At 65.5% G+C, this 18,484-nt stretch overlaps 1 protein-coding gene across 1 annotated transcript in view; it reads left to right on the top strand.

The window, feature by feature from the left end:
- The first annotated feature begins 186 nt into the window (after positions 1-186).
- BRSK2 (BR serine/threonine kinase 2) overlaps positions 187-18,484 on the top strand; it is a 65,200-nt gene continuing 46,902 nt past the window's right edge. The window contains exon 1 of the mRNA XM_035013599.1: positions 187-280. Within this exon, the coding sequence (XP_034869490.1) occupies positions 187-280 (94 nt within the window). The remainder of the gene's footprint in view (positions 281-18,484) is intronic.

Here is an 18,484-nt window from a genome sequence, read left to right as displayed (position 1 = left end):
GCCGGGCGCGGGGGGCGGCGGCGCGGGGAGGCGCGGGGGGCGCGGAGCGAGCGCGGCCCGCCCGGGCGCCGCCGACCCGGCCCAGCGCACGGACGGACGGACGGACGCGGACGGACGCGGCCCCTCCCTGCCGCCGCCGCCCGCCCGCCCGGGGCTCCCACCTCGCCGGTGCCGGGCCCGGGAGCGATGACATCGACGGGGAAGGACGGCGGCGGGGCGCAGCACGCGCAGTATGTGGGGCCCTACCGGCTGGAGAAGACGCTGGGCAAGGGGCAGACAGGTGCGTGCGGGGCCGGGACTTTCGGGGAGACCCGGGTCCGGGGGAGCGGGAGCACCGAGGGTACCTGGGACAACGGCGGTAGGGAACTAGGGGACCGGGACACAGGAGGGGGGCGGCAGAGGACCGGGGACATCGATGGAGAACGGGGGCTGGAGGGACCGGGGCGCCGGGGGTCAGGGGGCTTCGGGGAGGCCGGGGGTCCGTGGGGACCGGGGGCACCGAGGGGGCCCGGGGACACGTGTGTGTGCGTGGCGGGGGAACCAGGGGCCCGGGCACATCGAAGGGGACTGGGGACATGGATGGGGACCGGGCGCCGGGAAGGACCGGGGGCTCAGGGGCGCACAGGCCCGCCGCCGGGGAGGCCGTGCTGACTGCGCGCCGAGCGGTGGGGGTGGGGGGGAGGCCCGGAAGGAGGTCGTCCCGAGCGCGGAGCTGTAGGCCCGGCCCGCGGCTCCGGCCGGCGGCCGCGAACAATGGGCAGCTGGGCGCCGGGTCCCGCCGCGGAGCCCGCAGGCCGCGCGGCTGCGGTCGGCCGGGCGCGGCCCAAGGACACGCGGCGCTGACAGGGGCGCATGGGCCGGGCCGGGCCGGGCCGGGCCGGGCCGGGCCAGCGCCCCTCGGCTCCGGCTGCAGGTGCGCGGCCCCGGCCGCATTGTGCGCCGGAGCGACCGGGCCCATTGTGCCGCGGGAGGAGGGGGCCGAGCGGGCGCCCATCTGCCGTCTGCCGCGGCCGTGCTAATAGGCGTGCTGCCCAAGCAGCTGCGCCCCGGGCCGCGCGCCCCCGGCCGCGACCCCCAACTCCTGGCGGCGGCGGGCAGGGAGGTGGCCCTACGCGTCCTGCGGGCGGACCAGGCCACCTTGGCCAGGCTCGGGCCTTCCTCCACGGTGAGACTGGGAGAGTACCGAGGCGCCTCGGACGGCTGGACAGCGCCTTGCACTCCTCCTAGCCGCTGTTTGGAATGTCTGCGACAGGGCACTGCCCCAGGGGAGGGACAGGGAGGCTGGTACCCGGCCCTATTCGGGATCCCAGGCCAGAGGTTGCAAAACCCAGCCTGTGGGAGGAGGGAGCTCCTTGGCTGGTCCTGGCTGTCTTTCTGGTGATCAGGCTAGGTCCCAGCCTAGCAGCCATCCCCTCATCCAGCTGGCCAGGCGTTCACAGAGTGGCTTTGTGGGAGGCCAGCCTCAGCCATTTTCTTTCTTCTCCCAGGATGGGCCTTCCTGGCAGCCCAGAGGTCCGGTTGGCACTGACTGCTTCTCCCTGTCTCTCTGGGAAGTTCCTTAGACCTGGGGCCGGCAGGGGAGAGGAGGAAGGGAGGAGGAGGGTGCAGCGGTGCTGGTCCCACCCCGCTGGTGCAGGGTGGGGGCCCAGGAGGGAGCTGCTCTGGCCAGGGAGGCCGCAGGCCCTTCCCAAGCCCCCGTTGGTGGCACAGAAGTGGAGCTAGGAGATGCTGTTAGGGAGGAAAGTGGGCCAGGCCCTGGGCTCTCCGGGGAGGGCAGTGGCTGTGATGTAACTAAGGCAAAGCGCCCCGGAAGGGACCTGGCAGGGGGCGGGGGGAGCTGCCCCTCTCCCACTCTGGGTAGACAGCCTCTGTTCCAACTACTGAGGCCCTGAGGGGCCCCTGGCAGCAGGGCAGCACTTGTTGGGAGTGGGGGTGGTGTGGCCCGGGGTTCAAGGAAGAGGTGGCAGACGCCGGTGTTCATCTGAGTTGAAAATATGCATGTTTCCTACAAGGATCAACTGTAGTTGGTGAAATCCTCAGTGGGGGAGGGACCTGGGGCAGCAGAATGTGGGAAGCAGTGAAATAATCTAATTATCGTACCAATAAAATGTGATTATAAGGAAGCATCGTCGTGTGAGTGGTGACAGCAATGAATTATACGTGCGCCGTGCTCAGCCGTCTCCATGGCAGGGGCTGGTCTCCGTACTCTTCATCGAGTTATCTTGTTGTACAGTTAATTACAGGAGGTTTCCACTGTAATTAACAGTAATGAATACAAAAGGCTATGCCGCGCGTGTGTGTCAACAACACGTTGCCATATGATGTTTAGAAGCAGCTCCAAGTGGCACACAAAGCTAGCAGCCTTCCTCCCCGGGTCCCTCTCCCCTTTGAGGGGAGTCGGCGGTTGGTCTAGCTGAGGCCCCCTCCCTGGGGGGGTCTGTCCATCCTGTGTTCCTTCTGGCTTCACCGAACACCTGCATCCCAGGAGGGCTTCGGGGGAGGCCGTCCTCTTGGTGCTGTCTCTCTGTCCCTTCTGTTGAAGGGTCATCTGGAGTTTGGTGGACGTGGGGCCTTGGGGTTGTGCGTGCACTGGGCCTGGCCACTGGGCTTGCTGGCTGGTCTTCGGCATCAAATGCCGAGAGAGTTGCAGTTTCCCAGGCCTGTCCTTTTGCTCCGGAGATAAACGTCTGACCTTATCTGGGGCTAGGCTTTCTGCCAGGAGACCTCAGCGGAAGAATGAAGGACTGTAGTTCCAAGTGCTGCCTCCCTCCCTGGACGACAGCATGCCTGGGTCCTCCCTGCTCTTCACTTGAGCTCTGCCCAAGTCCTGCAAAGGGGAAGCTGCAGTCAGGGAGGGAGTCAGCGGGCGACCGCTGGGCCTCTCAGCCTGGCAGGTCCCGAGCCAGGGCCCTTTGGCAGATGGGCCTGCGGCTCTGCCCCAAGATGAGGCCTTCCGGAATCAGAGGCGGGGTGGGGGGCCGCTGCCCAGTGTGGAGTGCAGGTGTGGGTGGGGCTGCCCCCTCCGCCCAGCCAGACACCCCTCTGATGGTCCAGCTTACACTGTTTATTGCATCTTTTCAGTGGCCAGGCTTCTTGTGTGGTGTTGAGCTCAGCAAGCGGGTTCTATCACTCACGTTGGTGTTAGGCGGCCTCTCCCGGGCTGGTGTGGCTGTGGTTTCGAGGGCATCTTCCTTCTTCCTGGGCATCTCCACACAGCTGTCCTTAACATCCTGGGGTCGCCTGTATCGGCAGCCCTGGGGAGGCCTCTGTCCCAGGCGGTGTCGTGTTTTCTGGTGGGGGGATGGGTCTTTAGGTTCTGCTGGGGGACAGGGGTCACTGCCGAGGCTGTCTGTCCTGTCCCTGATGCAGGAAAGGCTTCTTTGCTGGAGGGGAGGGGGCACATGCAGAGGGTGCAGGGGGTTCCCGAGCAGGTCCAGGCGGGCATGTTGTGGCCGCCATGTGGCCTTCTGGCCTGTATCACTCTGGCCCCTTCAGGACATGGAACAGGGCAGCAGATGTGGCTGGGGCTCCGCTCCCAGAAGCCTGGAGGACAGCAGGCTCTGTGTGCTGTTTTCAGAGCTGGGGCCCACAGGAAGATGTGGGGCTCTTGGAAACCCTTTGTCTGTTGGTGGGAACTGAGGAGGAGGTGGCTGGGGCAGGACTGTCAGATGAAGGGTCAGTCCAGCTCACGAGAGACGGTGGGGCTGTGGGGACCGCCCCGCAGCTCACCTGGCTGGGCTTGCAGACTGGTGGGTGGGCCAGAGGGAGGAGCTGGGACTGCCACACCGAGGGAGCTGGGATGTCCCCTTCAGGTCCTCGAGGGACCTTTCGGAGAATTCGTGTGGGGTGCTGGAGTCAGGCAGGCTGGAGAGGAGTCCTGAGGTGGGGGAAGCCAGCAAAGATGGGACAGGTGAGGGAGGGGGAGACAGGTAGGCCCGCAGGTACTCCATGGCCCAGAGCTGGAGCAGATGGGAGAGCAGAGGCAGGAGTGGGAGGGGAGGTGTCTGGGGCATGGAGGACGTGTTTGGCTTTAGAAAGTTGAGCAGAAAGCAGCTTGAGAGCCAGTGAGAGGCTGCAGGGTGTGGGCCCTGGAGATGGCGGGGGTGGGGGGACTGGCTGGAGTCGGCCCTGGGGTGCCGTTGGGGGCTGAGGCCCAGAGAAGGGGTGCGGCCAGAGCAAAATGAAGGGAGACCGAGCGGGGAGCCAGGTGGGCCTCTGCTGGCTGTGTGTGGACTACCTACTGTGTCTGAGGATCGCTCCCCACCCCGTGAGCCTCCGCCCTCGGTGCTGCAGGCATGCCTCTGTCTGTCTAACCCGCCTACCAGCCTGGAAGCAGGCTCAGAACAGAGTGCTCTGCTCAAGGGCAGCAGCTCTTTGGGGATCGGGGGAAAGCCCAGCCTGCTCATGGCACAGGCTCGGTTTAAAAGTTCAAAGTAGCAGGACCCTGTTCTCAAACAGTTGTGGTCAGAGCTCCAGGGCATGTAGGGAGCCCCCACGCCTGTCTCCCTGGCCCCCCTGGAGCTGTTGGAAAGGCCTGTGTCCCACCAGTGATCGAGCAGGACAGACCCCACCCTAGACCCTCTCCCACAGTGCAGGCTCTCCCCCGGAAGCCCCCGGCTTGGGCTGAGAGCTGTCCCTGGGTGGGCTGTCCCTGTCAATGGAGGGCAGCTCAGCTTGGAGGTTTCTGGGGTCACGCCTTGAAGGATGGGCCGTTTCCCAAAGGTAAAGATGGGAGGGACCTGGAGGTGGCCCAAGGCCTAGGACCCTGGTCTCAAAGTGCCCCGTGCCCACTACGGTCAGCTGCAGCTCCGAGCGCCTCAGTTTTCGTGGGTCCCGCCCGCTGCGGTCAGCTGCAGCTCCGAGTGCCCCTGCAGCGGCAGTGGTGACAGCTCTCTTGGGCCTGGGGAGCCATGTGTATCTGGAAGGACCTACCAGGCGGAGGGCACAGCCTGGGCGGCAGTGCAAAGGGGAAACCAGGTGCTGCTGGGCTTGGCTCTAGCCGCGGGGTTCCCACAGGACGCCCCCACCCAGGAAGAGCGTGTCCTGCGCCCAGGTGCCCTGTTGCCTCTCAAGCCGTCTGGGACCGGGGTGCTTGCAGCTGCAAGTGCAAAGGCCGGGCCAGAGCGGATCCTACGGAAGGCTCAAGGGGTGACAGCCACCCAGGACTGTGTTTGGGGGAGGGGAGCATCGAGGTGAGGGGCTCCAGGTCCTGCCCCGTACCCCGCCTGCCTGAGGGTGGCCAGGGGCAACCTGATCCTTTCTGTGGTTGGCAGGCTTGGCCACGCCTGGCGAAGCCTGTGGGACGGTGGCCTCCAGGGCTGGCTCCCCGGGCTCCCCTGCCTCTCCCCGAGCAGCCTCCTGAAGGACTGTGTAGGGCCGGCAAGGGGGTTGCCGCAGAAAGCCGGCCTGGCTTGGGCCCCAGCCAGGGGCACGTGTCTCAGGCTGATGGAGTCCTGGTTTCCATAGGTGTTTGTGGGGTGACCTCTGGGCCTGAATACGCGCCATCCGCGTCCTCTCTGCCTGGACGTCAGTCCTGCCCAGTGATCGGCACCTTCAGTGTGCCGGAAGCAGCCAGTCTGACCAGGCCAGAGGCCGGATGCCGAGCCTGGCGCCTCTGCGGGCTGCCTGTGTGTGCAGATGCTGGGCGGGGGTCTGTGGCTGCCGTGGGCCAGGAGCAGTCGGGGCACCTTTGTGTGGCCTGGTGCTCTGCTTTGGAGAACACCTGTGCCTTCAGGGCCACGGGACTCAGAACGGGCTCCTTCAGGGATCTCAGGGGGGTGAGGCTGCGCTGCTGGCCGTGCTGGGGGAGGAGGCGGGCTGACCGCTGTGGCCGCCCTGCCTTGGCCCCTGGGGCCTGGCTGCGCCTGGAGCTCCCCGGGCCCCACAGCCCCTCCTGCCTTGCCTGCCTCTGGTGGATGGTGTCCTTGTGGAGTGCTCGTGCTTTCTGGGGGCCCGTTGCTGTACGGTGAGCGTGGGGGCCGCACACCTGTGGGGTGAGAGGCGCCTTGCTGCCTGCCTGTGGCCCCGCGTGCTCCCCACGTCGGCTCGTCCCCCCGGGCCTGCAGGGTGGGGCCCAGAGGCCTTTGTGGCCACCTCGGAGCTTAATGGGGTGGCTCTGTGCCGGAGGCCCAGGCTGGGGGCAGGCTGGACTCTGGCGCTCAGTGGCTGATGGCCTTGGAGCCTCAGCCGCTCACCCCCAGAGCGGGTTTCCTGCAGCTTCTGTGAGGCTCGTGCTGGGAATCATGTCGGGGGGTGGGGCACATCTGTGGTGGGCAGGGTCTGGCCAGAGGACAGAGGGTCCACAGCTATCAGGTCGCGTCTGGGGTCTCAGAGGACAGGAGGGACCCCTGGGCTCCTTAGGACCCTGCAGGAAGTCCCGTCAGACGTGGGGAGAGCTGGTGTCTCCTGACGGCTGCCCAGATGGAGCCCTTCCTGGTGCCGGGCCAGGTCAGCCCCAGGCCCGGGCTGAGCCTTCATGAGCCCGGCCAGGGGTGGCCAAGCTGTCCGCACTCTGCCCGAGGCCTTGCCCCAGCGGTGCCGGCTGGCTGACAGGGCTGCACCGGGCCAGCCGCCTCAGACACTGGACAGGAGGGAGGCTGGGCTGGGCCCGAGGCTGCGGGCACAAAGCAGGGATTGTGTCGGGCCCCACCCCGAGAGGTGGCCCAGGCCTTGTTCCTCAGCCTCTGAGGGGCCAGTGTTCTGGAGCCAGGCAGCAACCCCCCCAGCCCACAGCACTGTGCTCCCGAAGGCCCCGCGGCTTCTGAGAACAGTGCTTCTCTTCCAGCCGGTCTCCTCGCTGTGCCCTGGGGCAGTGGTGCCCCGGGCGGATTTCGAGGGGACACGGAGGCATAGAGCACCACATGAGATCCTGAGGGGACACACCCTGGCTGGGGGTGCAGCTTGTGAGGACAGAGCCGCTTCCCCCATGCTTGCCACATCCTTGTCCACGCAGGGGCTGGGGCTGACCCCACGTGAGCCTGGCCACGGGGGACAGAAGATTCCCAGGGCCTTATGGTTATGGGCTGGGGACTGGTGGAGGGGCTGAGGGTCCCTGGGACTAGGGGCTCAGCAGCCTGCCATTGGTGATGGAAGCACCCCACCAGTACCGCCCACTCTGGGCTCAGGCAGGGCCCAAGGGTGTGCCCTGGAGGGCAGGGCTGGCCTCCCTGGCCCCAGGGCAGAGGTGGGAGGGCAGCCTAAACAGTGTTTATGTGGCTGAGTGATGCGTGACGTGTCAGGCGCCAGGGACACGTCAGGCCGCGGGGCCGTGGGCTGTCTGTGGGGGTGGTGGGAGGCTGCCTGGCCAGGAATGTGGCATCTGCGAGGGGTGGTTTGGCCCGGGTACCTACTGGGTAACTACTGACTTGGGCCAAGGGTCAGGGTGGAAGGAGACCGAGGAGGCAGCGCCTGGTGGCCCTGTGTTCTGGGGGTGGCCGCCTGGGAACCTGACAGGTCCCCCCCCATGGCCAGCGTCAGCGTGGCTGCAGGCCGGGAGGCCAGAGAAGAAGTGACGCTGGGGAGCGGCTGCCTGGGCTGGCCTGGCCTGGCTGAGAGCTCACCTGAGCCCTGGCTGGCTGCTTCCCTGGGTGGGGGGCCTCCCACGGGGGCCATGCTGAGGTGGGAAAGGTGATGGGCGGAGGTGGCCACTGGGCGAGGCAGGGCTGGGGTGGGGAGGCAGCCCTGAGGCAGGGTAGCTGAACTCCCCTGGTTCTGTCTGAGACACGGGGGCCAACAGCAGACCGGGCTCACATGTCCAGCTTCCTGGGGTAGTGCCACTGACCCCAAGCTAGACGCCAGGGCACAGGTGGGCAGGGCCAGTCAGGAGCCCAGGCCTGCAGAGGCCAGGTGAAGCCCCTTCCCCAGGGTGGGGAGCCAAGGGCCTGGGTGTAGGCTGGGGGCCCTCACTGGGCAGCTTTCCTGCTGGGTACAGGCAGCACCAAGGAGCCCCTGATGCCTGTGGGGAGAGGCACCCTGGAACTTTCCAGCCTGTTTGCTCTTCAGGGCGGGAGGTTCAGTGTGCTGGGGGAGCTCCAGGTCCCCTGGGACCATTGAGATGTGTGTGGTCAGCTGGCCCATAGGTGTGACCCTGAGGATCCTGCCTCGTCCCTCCCTCCCGCATCCACTCCTGGCATATGGCGTGCGGGAGCCTAGAAGGGGCTGGGCCTGCCGCCCCCCCACAGGAGCCAGCTGGAAGGTGTGGGGTGTTGTGACTGTCCAGGGTCTCCAGGGTCGGCCTTTGTACAGTGCCCCCAGGGGCAGGGCCCCCACCGGGTCGTCAGTGAAGAGCTCAGACTGGGTAGTCTGTGTGAGCCCTTGGAGAGTCTCAGGTCCCTACCCTCAGTTTCTCGGTTCTCCTCGTGTGTGATGCTGGGTGAGGGATGCAGTGACCCAGTGTCCCCCTAGGGCCATGTGCCGGCCATGGTGCCTGAGGGGAGCCCCTGGCCGGGGCAGCGGAGTGCAGGGAGAAACGGGGATTGATGCGTTGTTCCGTTTACTCATCCCCTTGGCGGGTGCGGTATTCGCACAGTTCTCGTTTGGGGGTGAGTGGGTGGGGATTGTTGCAAGGCCCGGCTGGGCCAGCCGTGCTGGCCTGCAGGGCTGGGGAGCAGGAGGGCACAATCTTGGGGCCTCGGAGTGGTGGCTGCCTCACCCCGAAGGCTCTGGGCTGCTGAGGGGCTCCTCCTGTCCCTTCCCTCTGCCACACAGTGCCATGTGGTGCCACGTTGCCCTAGGACACTGCCCTGCTCCGTGTCCTGAGGGCCACCTGGGATGGGGCCCTGCACTGGCTCCTGGGACTGCATTTGGGGCTCTCACGGGAGCGGCTTCTTGTCTTCATCTGCACAGGGGCATTTTCAAACGCAGAAGACCCTGAGAGCCCACCCCAGCCTCGGCAACGGGAGGCTGATTTTGTCCCCCCCCCAAGCATTATTTGGAGGCAAGCCCCAGACATAGTTTAGATATTTTGGTGTGTGTCTGACAGAGATTCCAGAAAAGCACAGCCTCAGATCACCCTGTGAAGTTAGCACCGATTCCCCAAACCGGCAGGAGTCCAGCCAGATGCTAGATTTTTCACCTGAAGTGGCTGTTTCCCGGAGGCCAGGGTGGCCCGGGGCTAGGGGCTGCTGCCAGGGGTCCTCAAGCTGAGTGTCACCCCAAGGCCTGGGACTGTAAGGGTCTGCATTCCTGAGCTCCCCAGGGATGCTGCTGCAGGTGGGGACCCCACTGGGGGAGAGCACGGTGTGCGGCTGTGTCCTGTCCTGGCGTGGTGAGAACGGTGTGGCGGAGGCGTGGCCTGCATTCTCCAGTCCACGGATCCTCCGTGCTGGTGCCACGTATGGGGTGCGGCAGAAGGCGGGCTCAGCGCTGCCTGGGGGCCTTGGGTCTGCCCCGTCCGAAGCATCACTGCCCGTTGTGCACAAGAGGGACAGGCCCAGTGGGGCTGCTACACGTGGAGGAGTGGGTGTCGTGCAGGGTCGTGCAGGGTGGGGCCGGCCTGCCCAGCCCCCTGCGGCCATAGCAGCGTGGAAGAGGGAGGCCCCCTGTGCGTGTGGGCCCCACCGCCCCTCCTCGCATCCCTCTGGTCCTCGTGTCCACGCCAGCCCACCCTCCTGGCTGTGCTGGTCCTCTGCTTGAGTGCCGGTGGGAGCACTCACTGCCTTGGGCACGCTGGAGGGGCACGCAGACAGCCGTGTGTGGGCTGGCCGGAGCTCGGGCCGGGTGGCCGAGGCACACACACACCCCGGCCCACGTGGCAGCTCCGTCGTCCCGGAGCTGCTCGGCCAGCACGCCTGGCCTGTGCCTTCCGCATGTGACCTCATGCAGGAGAAGCTGATGCCTGTTGTCCCCTGCGGTGTCTGAGTTCTTGGGCTTCCTGCCTGGTGCGAGGCCTGCTTGAGGCAGCCCTGTGGTCAGGGCTCACGCTCTCTGTGCAGATGCATTCCCCAAATGTGCGTGCATGTCCTGCTGAGCCATCTGACCAGCATCGTGGTCCCCTGAAAGCATCTCCCTCTTCAAGCCCAGGACAGAGAAAGCTGCTGGCTGGCCAGCAGCAGGACACGGAGCAGGGCAGTGTCCCGGGGCAACGTGGCACCGCATGGCACTGTGTGGCAGAGGGAAGGGACAGGACGAGCCCCTCAGCAGCCCAGAGCCTTCGGGGTGAGGCAGACACCACCCCGAGGCCCCTAGGAGGCTCCCTAGGAGCCCTGTCTCTGGAGCATGGCCTGACAGCCGGCAGGGCTGTCAGAAGCTGGAACGGGGGTGGCTGGGGGTGGGCAGACAACCTGGTACCCCTGCATTCTGCCCAGGAGTGCCCCTCACTGGTCCCTGCCAGCCCACCCTTACCTTAGCCCCCTTTTCCGAGTCTCCATGGGGAGCCGCCGCAAGCCCTGAGGTCGTGCCACCCTCCTGGGTGGAGGGGCTTGCTGGCCGCACCCCGACTCTGGGGTCTTCAGGACCGAGAGAAAACTGCCCTGTCTGGGGTCCTGGTTGTGGAGGGGGCGCCTGGGGCTGGTCTCTGTCCCTGCAAGGCCCGCCTGCGTGGGGAGCTGTCCAGCAGGGCTGTGCTGAAGTCCGCAGCTTCCGCGCCCGGTGAGCCAGGCTGCGGCTAGCCGCACATCCCCAGACCTCTGCTGCTGGGGGGAGGGCCGGATGTCTGGCAGGCTCCTGTGTCTGGGCCCGGCTGTGGGACAGCTTCTGAGCTGACGTGGGGCAGGAGGTGGAAGCCGCTGGGCTGCTAGACGTGCTTAGTGGCAGCTCCCAGGGGGGACCCCAGCCTCCGGTCCCCCCTCTCCCTGCAGAAGGAGCTGGTGGCCAGGTCTCCTGGGGCTGCCACTGACTCTCTGGGGGCAAGGGGAGGGCCAAAGCCCCAGAGAGTCACGACCGTGACTGCCGCCTGTCCTCCAAGGCTGTGGGCACGAGGGAGTCCTTCCTGGCTCTGGGGTTGATTTGAGGTGACTTCCCAGGGCAGCCCCTGGACCCCCTCTGATATTTGCCCTGTATCCCCAATGGTAGGAACCTTCCTGTCAGGCCCCTTGGAGATGTGTGTGGGGGCTGCGAGGGCCCAGAGCCACCTGGGGGACTTGACCGGTTGCCTGGCCTGGTGCCCTGGAGGCTGTGGGTGGCTTGCACCATCGGGACTCCTTGGGGAGGAAGGCTGGTCCCCGCCGGCCAGTTGTTACCCCTGTGGCCACCCTCTGGGCCCCCTTGTTTCAGGGGTCTTGTGGCCTGAGGGTGGATGACGTGCAGGAGTTTCTGCAGGACACTGAGCCATCGGTGGATGGCCTTGGGGTGGCCGAAGGGTTGTGGGTCCGAGGTATGCCTATTCAAGCCCTTCACCTGCGGGGACAGAGATGTGGGGGTATGTCCCTGTCCCCCTGGCCCGTGGTGCTCCCTGCACAGTCTGCTCCTGCCACCCCCTCCTCAGGGCTGGGAACTGGGGGGGATGGTGTAGAATTCAGGAAGCCAGGCTCCCGGCCCAAGACCACCATCCTGGGCTAGCAGGGGGTGGGCGTGGGTATCTCCCACAGAAGGCTGAGAATGAGGCAGAAGAGGGAGTGTTTCCTGTTGTTGGAGGGATGCTGGGCTTGGTGGATAGCGAGGGGTTGATTCTGGCTTATCTCTAAAGAGGCGGAGGGCTTGTCTCAGATTGGAGGTTTGCTGACTCTAAACCCCCAAATCCCAAGGGATTTATAACTAATCATAAAGTGGCACAGATAGAACATCCTCCAGCAGATGCCACGGAGTGATGGAGGGCATCTGCACACGTGGGCTGTGTTGTCCTGGCTGGCACAACAGATGTATGGGGGGCTTGGAGGGGGCTGGAGGGGAACCCCTAGGTAGCACCAGTGGCCCAGGGTCTTCAAGGGAGCCCCCATCAGATTCACTTCTAGCTTTGCTGCTGGCCGGGGGAAGGGCTGCGGTGTGCATTGTCCTCTGCGTCCCCAGAGAGCTGCTGTCCTGGGCACTGCCCTGTGGAGGTAGGGACAGGCCAACCCCCCCAGTCCCTCTGCCTGTGGGGTGCTCAGACCCATGTTCCACAGCTTGCCTTTGGGGTCAGCTAGCCATGGGGCCTCTGACTTTGGGGCTCTGCGTCACACCACCCCCTCCATACCGTCCTGCCCTGGTGTCTGAGGAGTGGGGTATGGAGCCCAGTTGGGTCACTTGGGCGTCAGTCACAGTTGTCCCTACATCCAGAGACCCAGAAGGGTGGCCACTCCCCACCCCAGGCCATGCCATCCTCAGTCCACAGATCAGTATGGGGGTCACCTCGTTGTCGGGTTGATGCTGCTGATGCCCCTGTTGGGAGCCAGGCTGGGGGTGGGTTGCGGATGACCAGCAGGGGGTTTGGACTGAAGGCCACATCCAGGGGAAGGCTGGGGAACAAGCCTGAGCTGGTTAGCCCTGTGGTCTCACTCACTGCTCCCTCTGTCCAGGTGTCTGCAGCATCCTGAGTCCACCCAGCTGGGCGGCCTGTAGGTGACAGTCCCGAGTGACAGTCCCCGCCACACCCCCAGTGGCCCCTGGCCGCTCCAGCAAGGTCCCGCCCATCTGCCTCTGCCCAGGACTTCAACGTGGGGCAGTGGGTCACTCTACCGAGGGACATCCTTATCCTTAGCATCTGTGTGGCTGGCCCTTTAGGAGGTCTGGAAGAGACCCCTGGGGAAGCCAGGCCCCCTGAGAGGGGCTGGCAGCTGTGGGCATGATCCCCAGGCCCCGTCTGGTCAGCTCCGCACGTCCATGCTGGACCTCAGGAGCTCGCTGCTGTGGGGCGTCCTGCTATACCTGGGGGCCTGTAGACCAGCTCCCACTACCGTGGAGGCACTTCTTCTCTTAGATGACAAGTGCTCTCTGCCCTGGTGACCCAGCAGCCCCCAGAAAGAGCATGGGCATGCGGGGGGCGGGGTGTCAGCTCTAAGCAGGCACAGGGCAGGTGGGGGCCAGGCCCATCCGCGGCTCAGCAGAGACAGCCTGGGAGCCCCATGCTGGCAGGGTGATGTCGGGTTCTCTGGCGTAGCCTCAGGACAGGTGGCCTGCATTTGGGTACGGGCCTTCCTAACCTGGCCCCGTGTCCAGTGGGCCTGCATTGAGACTGGCCTGCAGGTTTCCAAGTGCAGAGGGCACGTGTCTGTGTATTAGCACCTTGCCTGCTCCAGACCCTGGGCAGTGGGTGCTGGTGGGGGTAGGGGAGGCTTGTGGGACAGGGCCTGGCTCGGGATTCAGGGCATCGGGGGTCAGGAGGTCAGGGCAGTGGTCCAGGGAGCAGCAGGCCTGAGGTTGTGTGTTGGCAGATGGTGGGCACGTCAGGGGAGGGGCTGCTGTTTTTCTGGGACCTTGTGCCCATTCTTGCCTTCTGGGTGGCCGAGCCCATCACCCGAGGGCCAGCGCTGAGAGAAGAGGTGGTAGAGATGGACATCCCACCCCGGCTCCGTGACTGTGGACAACTCTGGGCAGGTGGGCCTCAGGAACCCATGCAGGTGTTTGGGAGGATGGGAGTGACACATATGGGCAGGCGGGTCTTTGTCTCTCTCCTCTCTCTCTCCATCCTTTGGAGCAAGCTGCCCACTGCCTGCTAAGCAGATTCTATTATTACCCCACGCCGGAGATTACATCCTCGTGGCGCCCTTCCGGGGATGGGCAGGCTCTCCTGGTTCCCAACCCCGGCAGGGGCAGGGGGGCAGGGCAGAGGGCTGCAGGTCTGTTCTCCTGCTTCTGCTGGTATTGAAGGCAGGGGGTGCGGTCAGCCGTCTGTCTGGGGAGCACATCCCTCCGAGGGACCCAAGCACGTCTGGGTTTGCCCCCACAGAGGTAGCTCCCTTGGCAGAGGGGCTAAAAAGTACCCTGGACCTCTGTGCCTCACCCAGGCCCAGTGCCAGGCTCTCTGGGCAGCCTTGGCCAGGTGGCAAACGGCCCACTCATTGCCCCCCCAGCCCTGGTGCCTTGGCATCTGTGTCATGTGGGGCACCGGCCAGGGTCCCTGAGCCCGGCCACCCTGCCCCGGCACCTGCCTCAGCCCTTAGCTCCCCTGGGTCAGGTGCTCCTCAGTCGGGGAATCTGTGCCTTCGTATGGAGTGAGGCCCCGGGGCCTGCCCCCAGCCAGCACCCAGCGGGTCCTGGGCACTGGGCTTCCTATCCTGGTCTCCTTTTCTAGGTAGAGCTACCCTGTCCTGCCCGGAACCCTTGAGCCAGGATTGCGCTCTCAGGGAGGAGTCTAGGAAGAGGGCCTGAATCAGTGTGCCCCCACCCCATAAACAGGGAGGGGGCACAAGCTTGCTGGCCCCTGGCGGGGGGGAGGGACACAAGACCATCCTAGTGATTGGGGAAACCAAGTCAGATAGTTTTTTAAGCGCAGATCAGGTTGTTATTTTTTTTTGTTGGTTTGCTTGTTTTCAATGCTAAACTCCAAATTGACAGAGTGCAGAGTGGTCCCCATGGTGTCTGCTCCCCGGCAGAGACAGTTTCTTGGGAAACTCCCGTAGACTTGTCCCACCTGGGGGACAGGAGGCCTTGCTGCCCTCCAGGGGTCCATCTGCCCTCCCGTTTCGTCCTCTCCAGCCCGCTGGGCTGTGGGAGCCCGTGTGTCTCCAAGGCCGACCTGGGCAACCCTCGCGGGCATGCTGGGGGTGTCTGGTGGCCGCAGGTGGGGCGGGCTGTGCCCTCGTCGGCCTGACCACAGGCTGGCTGGCAGATGCAAGGGCCCTCAGCGGCACGTGGCTTCCCTGTGTCCTGTGTCAGGACTGACGACGCAGCCAGGGTGCTCGTGGGAGCTGGGAAGCGGGCAGGGATGGAGGGTGCCTGGCCTCTGGCGCCTGCTGTATTGGGGAGGCCCTGTGGCTTCCAGGAAGTATTGGCACCCCGGCTTAGCGTGTGGGTGCTTCTGGGCCTGGCTCTGTGCCTGAGGGTCCCTCTGCCTAGCAGATGCGTGTGGAGTCGACGGGGCTGTGCCTGGCCCCCAGAGGCCATGGGTGTGTGTGTGTGACAGGTGGCGGCTCCCTCAGGCTTCCCAGGGCGGGCAGTCCCACTGCCGTCCCAGGGGCCTGGCGGGAGGGGGCTGGCCGGTGTGGAGACGGTAGGGAGGGAAGGCCTCTGTGCGCCACTGGGCAGGTAGGCTGAGCTCTGTGTCTGCTGCTGACCCCTGGGGCCTGGACTGCTGGCTGCCGGCCTCTCCTGGCGACCCCTGCTCTTCCCCCTGCCAGGCACTCGGTCACTGACCCAGGTGCTCTGCCGGCTGAACCGCTGTGTCCCTCCCTACCTCCGTGGGGGACTGGACAGCTGCTGGCCACACCATGGTGTCCACGCTGCGGTGTGACCCTGGCCCCCTGGGGTCTTGCCTCCTTGCACGTGGGGCCCCTTGTGTGCTAGGCCCGGCCCCCTTCCCTTCACGGCAGCCCCCGGGCCCTCGCCCTCTGCCGCCTGCTCCCGGCAAGCCCACCCCCTTCCTGAGGCCCCTCAGCACCCACCTTCCTGCCTCCAGCCTGTGGGCATTGGCAGGTGACCCCATCATTAGCCCCCAGTCCTGAGGCGTCTGAAACTAGGACACCAGCTTAAGAAAAAAACCACAATTTGCTAGATTGAGTTTCTGAATAGTTACTGGGCTTAATCAAAATATTTCACTGGGCTAATTTTACAGTATTGAATTGAAAAGCCAGTCAGGAGAAATCTCATGGGGTCGTCTGCCGCTGTTCGAACCAGACACGTGGCTCCCCCTCGCCCGCCCCACCCACGGCTCCTTCCTCCTGGACTTCCCTGTGCGGAGTGGGCGGAGGTTCTGGGCAGGGGGGCAGAGAGGGGCATGCAGGGCTGCGGCCAGCTGTCTGCTGTCGCGTCACCCAGGGGAGCCCCAGAACTAATGGCTTCACAGCATCCTGCCCCCCAAACAAGGCTGTGGGCTCCCTTCGGGCATCCTGCCTCATGCCTGCATGCAGCTAGCTGAGCCCCGCCTGCCCACGGGGCCGTGGTCAGAGGGGCGTTGGGGCCCTGCTGGGGCCCAGGTGGCAGGCACCTCCTCACTTTCTCTCTGACTCTCCCCCAGGCAGAGGGGCCCCCGTGGTTCTCAGGTTGGATCTTCAGGTCTTCGAGTGCCTGGGGCTCGTGCCCATAGGATGCAGAACTGAGCGCACAGTAGGTGGACGCCCCTCAGAGATGCTGGTGGGCAGGTGGGCCCTGCTGGGCCTGGGGGGAGCCCCAGCCCGGAGGTAGGGATGGTGATGTTCTGCTCTGGATGTCAGCCAGGGGTGTGCCACTGAGGGAGGAGCGGCTGCCCTCCTGTCTGGCTCCAGGGTGAGTGGGCCGTCTGGGGGCTCCTCGTCGTGGGGGAGGGGAGGGAGGGTGGGGTGCCCCATCGCAACACACCCCATGAATCTCGATGCCTCTGTGATTGCCATGGCAACCACCTAGCGCCAAGCCTGTGACTCTGGAAGAGAGGGGAATCCCCTCCCTCCCTCCCTCCTCCCGCCCGCCCTGCTGCCTGTAGCCTGCCTCCCCTCCCCGCCAGTCCCGAGATCTGGGGCAGCCCCCAGCCTCCCTCCCTACCCTCCGGGGAGCTCACGGTGCCCTGCTGGGGCATCCCCTGGTTTTCCCCACGGCCCATACTCCGCAGACCTGGGAGGAGGGACCCATGTCCTGTGGCCCTGAGCGAGTCCCCGCTTGTGGTGGGACGGAGTCCAGTGTCCCAGACACAACTTGGTGGACAGGTCCCTGGGCAGCAGCCCTCAGAAGGCGGATGCAGTATCATGGGGGCTTCACACCACAGCCCCAGGCTGGAGGGGGCTCTCGATGCCTGCCCTGTCCCGGGCTTCTGGACCCACCGGGGAGGTGGCCGGTGAATGGAGGGGGCGGGCACTGGGCAGAAAGGGCAGGACCGACATGGGAGGGCTGGCGTCCTCTTGTTCCTGCGGCCCCTGCACCTCTGCCTTGAGCCCGCCTGACTCCCCCACTCCCGGGCCCTGTGCCTGAGCATGGAGAGCTGTGGCCGGGCTGGGAACGGTCCTCCAGGAAGTCCTCCAATGCCCTCCAGGAGGGTCCCGGCTGGTGGGTCAGGGCAGGTGGGTCAGGTGGGCCTGCGCAGGCCAGCCGGCAACCCTGTCTGGGTGTGTTGTTTGGGGAACTGCTCATCTCACCTTCGGCTCTTTTGAGCAATGTGGCATCGGTGGGTTTCTCAAGGAGCTGGTCAGAGGGCCATCTTTCCCCAACTCGCCTGGTCTTCCCTTCGTGGTCTGGGGGGGCCGGGATGCTCCGAGTCAGTCGTCGGGAGGCTGCCCGAATGCCTGTGCCCTTGGTGTTTTACTCCCCGCATCCGGTGATTCCAACAGGGCAGGCGGATCGGCCACTGGCCGCTGCAGAGGCTGAGGGGTCTCACAGGGGTGGGAGGACCCTAGAGGAGGGTGCCCATGGCTGTCTGGTCGTGTGGACGGCTCTCAGGCGGGCGCCCAGGTAGAAACCCACAGGAGCGCTTTTGAGTCTGCATTGGTTACGCCTCCCCAGAGGTGCTGCAAGCAGCCGCAAGGGCAGATGGCTGGAGAGGCAGGTCTTAGGGGGTAAACCAGAATTCAGAAAACAACAAAAAAGAAAAAGCATGGGGACACCTGGGTGGCTCAGATGGTTAAGCGTCTGCCTTCGGCTCAGGTCGTGATCCCGGGGTCCTGGGATCGAGTTCCGCATCGGGCTCCCTGCTCGGCGGGGAGCCTGCTTCTCCCTCTGCCGCTGCCTCTCTCTCTCTCTCTCTCTCTGACTCTCATGAATAAATAAATAAAACAAACAAACAAAAAAGAAAAAGAAAAAGAAAAAGCATGAGCTTAGCCTCTGTCCCGGGCTGTGTGTGGTCACTTGAACCTGCTGCTCATGTGCTGGGCGCCTCCAGCCAAGTCACCTGACCTGTCCGAGCCTGGGCCTCGTTGAGAAAGGGGCCCCCGTGGTGTGTGTCTCCCAGAGGCGTGAGAACTCCCCACGGTCTCGGGGCCGGGCCTGGATCGGGCGTCCGGTGGCGGCTGCTGCCTTCTTGTCCCGGCACCCGCCCCGTGCCCTCGGGCCCCCGTAGCCAGCCCGGACGGCAGAGCGTGGTGGTTGCTGTCCTTCCGGGAGGTGCCCTCAGCCCACCTGGAGTTTATTTGAGGCAGCAGGTGAAGGCAGAGGCACCCGGGGTGTCTGTGCGGCTTGCTCACCTGCCAGGCACCACCCACGTGGTAGCCAGGACTGTCCGAGCCTCCCCACTGGGGTCTACGCACGCCTCAGGGTGGGCCTGTGCGGGTGGCTGGCGTCCTGTGGATGCATCGGGGTTGGGCTTTCCTTGGTGGGGGCACCGCAGGGCAGGTGGGTCAGGGACCAGGCGGGTCACTGGCCATCCCCAGTGCGAGACAGGCCCTGCCCTGGGCGGGCTGTTCCGTGGCAGGAGCTGGGGCCGGGGTGGCTGGAGTGGCCGGGGGCCCTCACCTGGCCTTCCGTGTAGGAGGAAGCAGCTGTGAGCCGGCTGAGGCCAGGCCCGCTTGCTGTG

Source organism: Mirounga leonina, unplaced genomic scaffold (genome assembly GCF_011800145.1).
Source record: "Mirounga leonina isolate KUSES-001 unplaced genomic scaffold, KU_Mleo_1.0 Mir_166, whole genome shotgun sequence".
Taxonomy (NCBI): domain Eukaryota; kingdom Metazoa; phylum Chordata; class Mammalia; order Carnivora; family Phocidae; genus Mirounga; species Mirounga leonina.
The sequence above is the reverse complement of the archived record's forward strand: the minus strand, read 5'-3'. Positions and strand labels throughout refer to the sequence as shown.